Source organism: Euleptes europaea, chromosome 2, assembly GCF_029931775.1.
Source record: "Euleptes europaea isolate rEulEur1 chromosome 2, rEulEur1.hap1, whole genome shotgun sequence".
Taxonomy (NCBI): Eukaryota; Metazoa; Chordata; class Lepidosauria; order Squamata; family Sphaerodactylidae; genus Euleptes; species Euleptes europaea.
The window spans coordinates 74739619-74748929 of NC_079313.1; the positions used below are offsets into that span (position 1 = coordinate 74739619).

A 9311-nucleotide genomic window follows, 5' to 3' on the forward strand; every position below is an offset into this window, starting at 1 on the left:
GGTTACATGGAATTAGGCCCAAACAGACCGTCCCTGTTGAATGTAGGCCCTGAAACATGCCCCAGAATCCTGTATAATGCACCGAAATTCCATGGCAGACGAACAGATAGAAAATCAGAAATGTATTGTTCTAGAATCAAATTGTGTGATGATTTATTCACACCTTTGAAAAGTTACGTTTTTTTCAACAGTTAAAAAAATCAAGCTGCAGCACCTTTCAACAGTTTTCTCTAGTACGTTTTGTACTAATTTTGTGATGCTTTGTACTTTTATAAACAAATATTCTATTTCTGGAATTATGTATACATTTCTGCTGCTGAGAGCACCCCACAAAAGCCAATTATTCACCTGCGCAGTCAACTGCAGACCCTTGATTACATTTTAAAAACAAAATAAATCACTAACAATGCTACTACCATATGTGATATACATATAAATAAAAAGAATCTCTCATAATTGTAAACATAGCTCAAATGGCAGTTCACACAACATCACTACCAAAAATATTAATGGATATTAAGTATATATCAACTTTCCAGGTCTTATCCAGTGGATTCCTTAAGCATAAACAATAATGATCTTCAAACACATCTACATAACCATTTTTGCTGCTGAATTTTTTTTGCTTCAAAAGTGCAGTTGGAATGGCTGTGCAAACACACCTTAGCACATTTTCCACCCAATCATCCATTTATTTAGAATTTATTGCTGCCACAAGCACTACAATGTATTTAAACCATCACAATATAGATCTAATATGGTTAATTCATTTTAACAAAAGAAGTGTTTTTACACTGGTCAAACCATATCAAAAGAATAAACTAAATCACTGTAATTCAAGTTACACAATTTTCTTTTTGGTGGGGCAAACCTTAATCATGAAAACATTCCCGTCCTTCCTGTCCCAACACAATCTAAAGATCACTGAATAAACAAGCAATTCACATAAAAACCTTTACAACTAGAGAACCATGGCAGATGAAAAAGATGTAAGAGTTGCTCTCAGACAAGCACAGCAGTATTTTGAAGTCTGATAACCCTTTGGGTGTTGCAAATATTGCAAAGGCCTATATTACTAGCAAATATGGTACATATGTAATCTGACACCTCAGTCCTGAACAAAATGGTCATAGCCCACAATACTCATGCACAAGAGCTTCCCATCCTCTTTGAGAATGGAGCCAGACTACACTCACACTATACTTACACAGGTACCAACCATGCCGAATGGCTCCATTTTCAGAGACCTCATGAGTGAGGGAAGATGGCAACATGCAAAACCAGTGGGACAGCTATTGTGTTTAATATTGGAGTACATCATAAGGTTTGTTGCTTAATTTAAGTAAATTTGTATGTATCTTGTTTCCAATTTACATTCTAGTAAACAGAGAAGCAAAAAAACCGCTCAAGTAAAATGGCATGCTTCAAGCTTTGTTTACAAAAACTGCTGGTCATTCAAAAGGATCTTTTTTTTTAGCTAAAAAAACCCCACACAATTTTCCTACATTTGGTCCAAAATTGAAGACAATAAAAATTTAATGGGCCCTTTCCATTATATTTACAATTTCTGTGTTAGTGGGATTCAAACAACATGGCTTTTGGCAATAAGAACTGGAGTACTTCTACCTATGAAAGGATAATTAGATTAACTTCGTTCTGGAATTTGGGTTTTTTGTTCGGTTCAGTTTGAATCTACATACCTTTAATAACAGGCCATTTGCAAGTTTAAACCACTTTTCAAATAATTAACACAAGTTGTTTAAAAAGGCATATTTTACAGTCATTACAAAAATGGACTATTGTAGCAGCTCTTAAAGCAAGATTCAAGCATGTTTGGAAAAGGTTCAAGTACAGAACTAGCCTTCTTTATCAAAGATGCTCAAAACTTCAGCAAAAACCTGCAAGAGAAAGGACATTATGAAAAACATTTGACATTACGCCAATAAGTATACACAATATAAACTGTAGACTGTGTTCACAGATGTAAAGTTAAAGCAGACATCCAACTGCTACTCTCATCAGACCTAATTCAGGGTACAAGTCTTCTACCATGTGGAGCAACAGAACCAATTTGGAAGTTCCCCCAATGAATTTAATTGGGAGCATAAGTTATTTGTGGACAGTACTGACTTGTTGGCACTCATTATATCAGCAAGACCTTCCATCCCCAATTTTTAGAGCAATTTTGCACTTTCAAAAATGTTTAAGTTCCTTCTTTATTAATAAGATGAATATCTATCCATATCTATAGACAGAAAGATATGAATATGTAGAAGCGGCACTTAAAAAAAACTTAAGGCACATAGCCCACCTGCAGCATATGAAGGGAGGGCAAGATTGACCACTGAATTAGTGCTCCACTTTGTGGAATGTACATCTGTCACTCAAGCCAGCTAGGTTCACACCACCGCTAAGGAACCTGCTGAGAATTCTTTTTATATGACTATATTCATCCTATATACTGTCTCTTCAGTATTACTCTGCTGGTAATAGCTATATGAGAATATGACTGCCACCTGCAATACAAAGCATGTGAAATCAGCTTTATGGGTAGAAGTAATCTCAGTGTTATTTATCTTATCCAGCTGTTTTTCTATTTTCTGTATTTAGTATTATTTTGGTATTTATGGTTGGGTTTTGTTTTTTCTGTATCTTTTTGTATCAAGTATTATTATATTATAAAAAGATTGCAAGAATAAGCATCAGCTCAAATTTTATAAAAAGAGAACACTAGAATCCAAGGACCCAAGAGAGTTCTCAAGTCTTGCTATCAGGTTCATAGCCAAATTCCTACCTTGAGCTGACGTTACAGGGGTACAAGCGGAGTTTCTGCCACATCAACAACAATGACATCCTCTGTTAGACATTGCCATCTGGGTTTCCCACTCCAACCCTCTTCCTGTCCACTCCAACCCTCCTCCTGTACACCCCTGGCCTGAAAATTTGTCCCCATGTTTTACATCAACATTAGCCAACACATTAATGCAAAAGGCAAAGTTGGCTCCTAGCCCCCACCCCCGTAACTGCATTATGAGTCTCAAGTATAACCCTCTACTCTTACGTAGCAGACATTATGACTTAGTAGGCTATGCTGTTCTGAAACGAAGGTCTGCAAACAGACAAACTGAACATCAAGATCATTATTCTGTTTTAATACTGAATACAAAATTAACTGGATGTGTCGTCCCTCGCCCGCTCCGGCCATTTCCAGATACATGCAGAACATTTTCCAAAGTGTCTCTCTCCTTCCTGTTTACAGGTAATATAAGTCTGGGGGTGGCCAGAGATGGAAGCAAAAGAGCTCTTGACGTTTTGCCCAAGGCTCGCAGCCTGGGGTCCAGGAAGCAACCAGCCCAGCAAATGAGGACTTGCCCAGGATGCGTGTGGTTTGTTGGTTGTCTTACTTGTTTGACTATATTACGGCTGCAATCATGAGGGAGGGGGGCAAAGCCCCTTAGGAATTGGCGTGATCCTGTGCCGGCGTCCATGCCACTTTACCATGGTGCAAAGTGGCACAGACGCTGGCACCGGGGAGCCACAGAGCTGCGCCAAGCTTCACCAACCTCTGCCGCCAGTGCTCCCACGCCAGCAGGAAAAGTCTGGAAGGGAAAGCCTGTGCTGGCATGGAGGGGCCTTCCCAAGGGGCATAGTTATCGGGAACACCCCTTTTCACTGCAACATTGCTACACCAGCAAAATAGCTGGTGTAGCCTTGCTAAACGAACTGGGTGGTTTTCGGGGATTTTCTATTTTCTTTTTAAAATTTATTTCTTTTGCAGCTGGGAAGCCACTGAGGGGGTGGCACAGCTGTGCAACTCCTGGCCGCCGCGTATCCACCCCCCCCCCAATATGAATGAACTGTCCCTTGCTTAATTTGGAAATTTCTGCAATCCTCTTTGTGGCGAAAAGCAGGATAGAAATGCCTAAATAAAATGTCAAATTGAAAAGCTTAATAAAGTGTTGGCCAGTTGTGCCTGCAACCCCTGCCCCCCAAGCAAAATTGTATGGCTTTTAAGAACATTCAAAACTACACCTTCCACCTTTGAAACTTACTTCATCAACTGATTTGGAGGCATCCACTTTCCTGACTTTGCCCATTTTCTCATATAAGTCTATTATGGGCCTTGTAGACTCTAGATATGTGTGAATTCTAAGGGAGTGAAGAAAAAAACACAAAGTTACATGACTTCAAAGTATCAGAAAATACAATGAAAACATTTTGTTCGTAAACGGTACCTCTTCTCCAAACTCTCTCTGTTGTCATCACTTCTGCCACTGCTCTTCCCTCTTTCAAGGCAGCGATTAATACAGATCTTCAAAAAAAAGAGAAAAAGCTTACCAAAACATGAACACAAAAGCAGTAGACAAAACATCTTTTTTTTTTACTCTGCAGAGATAAAAACGTTACATACAAAAGTTGTGCTCTCTACATGCGGAGGGATTACTTAATAGGCTACTCAAGTACACAGCATATGAACTGTGGTATCCAATTAGTCATCTGCCAAGGAAAAAATATTTTTGAAAAGCTGAAATAAAAGCTGTTTAAATTCTTAAATTTCAAAATCAAAACGATATGAAAAACAGAGATGAACCAGGAAACATTTCCAAAATGGATTTAACATACTGTGGTAAATGTGCTAGCATTCTAGTGATCCATTCAAAGTATTTGTTATTTTCATGGCATAATAAGTGATCAACGTAGGAGCATCTATATGCTAACAGTGACGTGCGGCCCTCATCTGCGGATACCTAAATCTGTGGATTGGGGCCACACAGACACTAAACAGACTTTCCTGCAAACTTGAGGGAAAATCTGAACTGTTTAAATTTTCCTCACATTAAAATAAACAAATTGTAAAAGTTTAAAAAGCATTGTCTGTGCATGCACAGACAGTGCACCTACTTTGCTCCTGCAGTGGTGATTGAAAGCTGCAGCAGAACCCTGGAGTCCGGCCATGGCAGATGCCAAGAGCCACTCCTAGGTGAGTAGTTGAGCCTGGGCTCATGTCAACTCAGCAACAGGGGGGTGGGAGGAATGGGATTTCCCCCCTGCAAGTTTTGTACCCCCCTTTTAATCTATTTTCTATATTAAGACCAAACTGCATATTAAAAAGGTAGAATTTAACAAGAACTATCAATTCCCCAAACAGCTTATTTATTTTTAATTAAAAGGATGAAAGAATCTCACATGACCGAGTTGGGAAGAGGAGAAAAAAGTTACATAAAAGTTGCTTGCCTTTTTCTGCTATGAGCATTCATTTTGCCTGAACTCCTTTGTAGTACTTAAGGTCACAGTGACTTCCTTAAAGAGCTAGCTCATTCAATAACAGACACCAAGATTCTACACTTCTACTTCTGTTCTGGCTACCAGCATATTTCTCTCCTACTGAACAACTCTTCCTTAATTTGGTGTCTGGACAAAGTTCTCTTAATTTCAGGGTTTAACTGCACATGATGCAGTAGAGGTGCTATCAAGATCTCACTTTTTATAAGCCTAGCAGCAGGGTGGAAGGGGGGGCACATGACTCCAGCTGGGGCCGTGGCATGAGGGAGGGAGGTTTGCAATTGCTTCCTTCCTCATGCTCTACTTTCTTCAATTTAAACTGATTTCCCCAGGTGCTGCTATTTGTTCCCTGGGAAAAAGCAGGTAAGCAGGTATAACATGGGATGGGAAAGGATTAAGCCACTCTTCCTTCTGTCGCCCCAACTCATCCTCCCCATGTTTTTATCTTTTCAAAAACAGCAGATGACATGCAGTATTCAATTAGTCTGATTATTACATAATCTCAGCCCACAGTGACAGAAGTCGATGAGTCCATTCACATTTTACATGGGAAAGTTGAAAGTGCACCAATACTTTACCTCATTATTGCAGTCAAAAAAAAGAACAAAAGATACATCTGCTTTTCCATCCATTGTTTTGTTCCAGCCCTGAAGGTTATCTTCATTCCTGGGAAATCCATCAATTAAGAATTTATTCTTCTGTGCATTTCCTGCCATGGTTTCATCCATAACCTGATGGGTTATAAAGTTCAAACAAAAACATTATCGCTTACTGACAATATGGGGAATCATTGTACCAATCCCCAAGACGCTGTCAAGTATTCGAATCTTTTCACTTGATCTGTCATATTTGCATAGAACACATAGTTTTTTCCACTGCCGTAAAGATTGTTTGATGAAATCTTAGCAGCATGGGGCGGGGCAATACCAAATTAAACAAAATAATATTTTACTGGAGGAGTAACCCCAGTGGATTTTAAGACTGAACAGCCTGGTACCAAAAGGCTTAAAAGAAATACTTGATAGAGTTTACTCAAGCTAAATATTTTGTAGTACTATATGCATTATCTTCCAATATGAAAAGGCCCTTATACAGCCTGGTGCCCCAGACTGTGACAATCCTAAAGAGGAATAATATTACCTTATGATCATCATCAAGTTTTACAGTAGTGATTCATCTATATGACATAATCTTATTAGTTACTAACAAAAGAAATGCAAAAATTCATCAAGTTTGTTTCAGTTTATCATGGAAAACTGGATATTCAACCTTACCCTTTTTAGCAAACTGATTGTTATTTCAACAGGTACAATTTTCCCATCTTTAATATAACTTTCAATGAGCTCTCCATACTGAGACCCTGGTCTCTTCCTCTCATCCCGAAGGAGGTCACCTGCAGAAAGGTGGGTGTAACCATATTTCTGGGAGGGGGGAACAAACAATAAAACAGCTATTTAATTTACATTCACCCTTTTAGTTTACCATCAATAAAAGCTCATTGATGGTATGCCATCAGTAAAACCCAGCATGTAAACTACATACAACTCAGACAGCATTTTCTTTTTAGACTCACATCTGGCTTGATGATCATGTCTTTACAGCTTTCCTTGGAAATTAGCAGAATCTCTTCAACTAGGGTCTACTATCAGTGGGCACAAATCAGCAGCTGAATTAGTTAGCCACCCATTTCCAGGCCTAATTCAAGGTGTTAATTTTCTCCTATAATCACCGCAAGTATCACAGTAAGCATCTTTGAATATGTGGAACCATGAACCCTTCCTCCATGTTTCAAGATCTGCCAGTGAGGCCTTCTTTAGCAACTTTACTTGATGCAAGATTGGAAAGACTAGGAACAGGTTTTTTTTTTTGTTGTCGCTTCAGTATTATGAAGTACTGTCTACCAGGAAAAGAATCTCTTCCATCAGTCCACTCTGATGTTTTTTATTATTATTTATTTTAAAATTTACATTCTACTTTTCTGACCCACACTCAAAGCAGTCTCCAGATATACAGATAAAACAATAATAATTAAAACATTAAATCAGTATACTTACTCTGTGGCTCATGGACAGCCAATTCACAATTATTCAAAAGAGCCACATTTATGTTCATCCCTGACCTGGATAGCCCTGATCTCATCAGGTCAACCCTAGCAAGTACTTGGATGGGAGACCTCCAAGGAACACCAGGGTTGTGACGTGAAGGCAGGCAATGGCAAACCCCCCACCTTTGAATGTCTCTTGCCCTGAACCCCCCCCACCAGGGGTTGCCATAAGTCAGATGTGACTTGACAACAACAACAAAATGGCATGAGGCCTGTACTTCAAGGAGGATTTCAGCTTAACTGTTCCTCTGGCAGTGGCTATATCAAAGTAAGAACCACTTGCCAACAACAAGCCCCACTAGGGGTAAGAGCCTTGCCCACTTCCCTGAAAATGGAGAACCTGAATTATGGAACAGCACTCTGAAGAACCACAGGTGGGATATCAAAGAGCTCCCACCCTGTTATCTTTAGTTCTGTGCTGTTCCTAGCTGATTCACAAAAACAGAATTGATGCGGTTTCTTGGTTGGGAGCCAGGAGAGTTGCCTAAATTTGTAACTGCAACATAGTAAAGTCATGTAAACCCCTACTAACATAACAGTGTAATCCTAATAACACTTTCCTTGGAGTAAGCTCCAGACTTTACGAGGATTCTGATTATACCAGCTCAGGATGTGAGTGTAGGCCACTAATGGAAACACACACTTCAGAGGGTCAGAATAACATCTCACCTCCGTTTTCTAATCCACACTATATCTCCATCCAAAATCCCCCCTGCAAAGATGCATACTCAACAACATACTGCCAGCCTAAATCATACGGCTTTCTTCAGGGTAATGACGACCTTTTCTCAGCATGTATTCTCATGCCTATGTAAAATAACGTCCTTGACGGGATCAACTCGCAAACATGAAGCAAGAGACTCTAGCAGGCCAGCATGGTGTGCTCAGCAACATGCAAAGTGCCAGAAGCCTCTACCTGAACCCACATGCAAGCTCCACGCCCACCCAATTCAAATACCATTTTGCTTTTTTTATTCTGATTTGAATCCTTACACAGGACTACTTAAAGGAATATCTGGGCTTCGAACCGTACACAACTTGAAGCGGCACAGCCACGCTAACTCCACCAACATCAAGTCAATTTAATCGGTCTAACAGACCTCAGAAGCTAAGTAGGGTCAGCCCTGGTAAGTATTTGGATGGGAGACCGCCGAGGAAGACCAGGGTTGCTGTGCAGAGGAAGGCGCTGGCAAACCGCCTCTGTTAGACCCTTGCCCTGAAAACCCCAAAAGGGGTCGCCATAAGTCGGCTGCGACTTGACGGCACTTTACACACACAACAACAACGGTCCAGACGAGCAAACTACAACTCCCATCGCTCTCTTGAGCGCCAGCTGAGGAACTTTCAAATGTTCTTATGGGCGCACGGCTCGCTCCAAGCTGTAGTCCCCGGGGGAGGGGGAGGGGGAGGGGACGCCTTTCCCAGCCCTTACCGCCACAATGCGAGCACACTGGGTCCCCTTGCCGGCGCCGGGCCCGCCGAGGACGAACACAACCACCGGCTTCATGAGGCACGACGGGCTTCGAAGAGCAAAGGGAGAAGAGGCGGCAAGAGACGCCAGGCGAACAGCCGGTGGTCGAAACCGGATCGCGGTGGCCGAGGAGAGGCAGCGACCGAGCATGCGCCGAGGCGGAAGAGACGGGGCTCGGCCGAAGCCTGTCGCCGGGGCCGCCTCGCTCCTCCGGCTGAGGTGGCGGCTGAGGCGTCGGCAGGAAGAGAAAGCGCTTCCGGGTTCCCGCCAGCCCGGCCCCTCTTCCCGACTGGGGAAGGGAGAGAGGAGGCGGGGCCAAAGAGGGGTGGGCGGAGCTCGGCCGCGCAGGACTCGGAGAGCCACCGTGAGTCGGGGAGGGGGAGGATGGTTCAGCTGTACGGAAGTGTGGCATAACAGGGTGGAGGGCCTCTTGCATTAAGGGTTGTGCCTACA

The 9311-nt window shown here is 41.7% G+C and overlaps 1 protein-coding gene across 1 annotated transcript; it reads right to left on the minus strand.

Moving 5' to 3' along the window:
- Positions 1-1750: 1750 nt before the first annotated feature.
- CMPK1 (cytidine/uridine monophosphate kinase 1) lies at positions 1751-8948 on the minus strand. Its single transcript, XM_056845160.1, has 6 exons — positions 8820-8948; positions 6558-6704; positions 5862-6014; positions 4236-4312; positions 4053-4149; positions 1751-1898 (listed from the first exon to the last, which is right to left on the minus strand). Exons 1-6 carry the CDS (start codon positions 8892-8894, stop codon positions 1857-1859), a joined length of 591 nt encoding a protein of 196 aa, XP_056701138.1. The 5' UTR covers positions 8895-8948; the 3' UTR covers positions 1751-1856.
- Between the last annotated feature and the right edge of the window lie 363 nt (positions 8949-9311).

Excerpts from the sequence above, each read along its gene's own strand:
- CMPK1 (XM_056845160.1), bottom strand. The coding sequence starts at position 8,894 with ATGAAGCCGGTGGTTGTGTTCGTCCTCGGCGGGCCCGGCGCCGGCAAG. Across the intron at positions 6,015-6,557 it reads CAATCAGTTTGCTAAAAAGG|GTTATGGATGAAACCATGGC; the intron begins GTAAGGTTGAAT and ends ATAACCCATCAG. Across the intron at positions 4,150-4,235 it reads AGAGAGAGTTTGGAGAAGAG|AATTCACACATATCTAGAGT; the intron begins GTACCGTTTACG and ends TCACTCCCTTAG.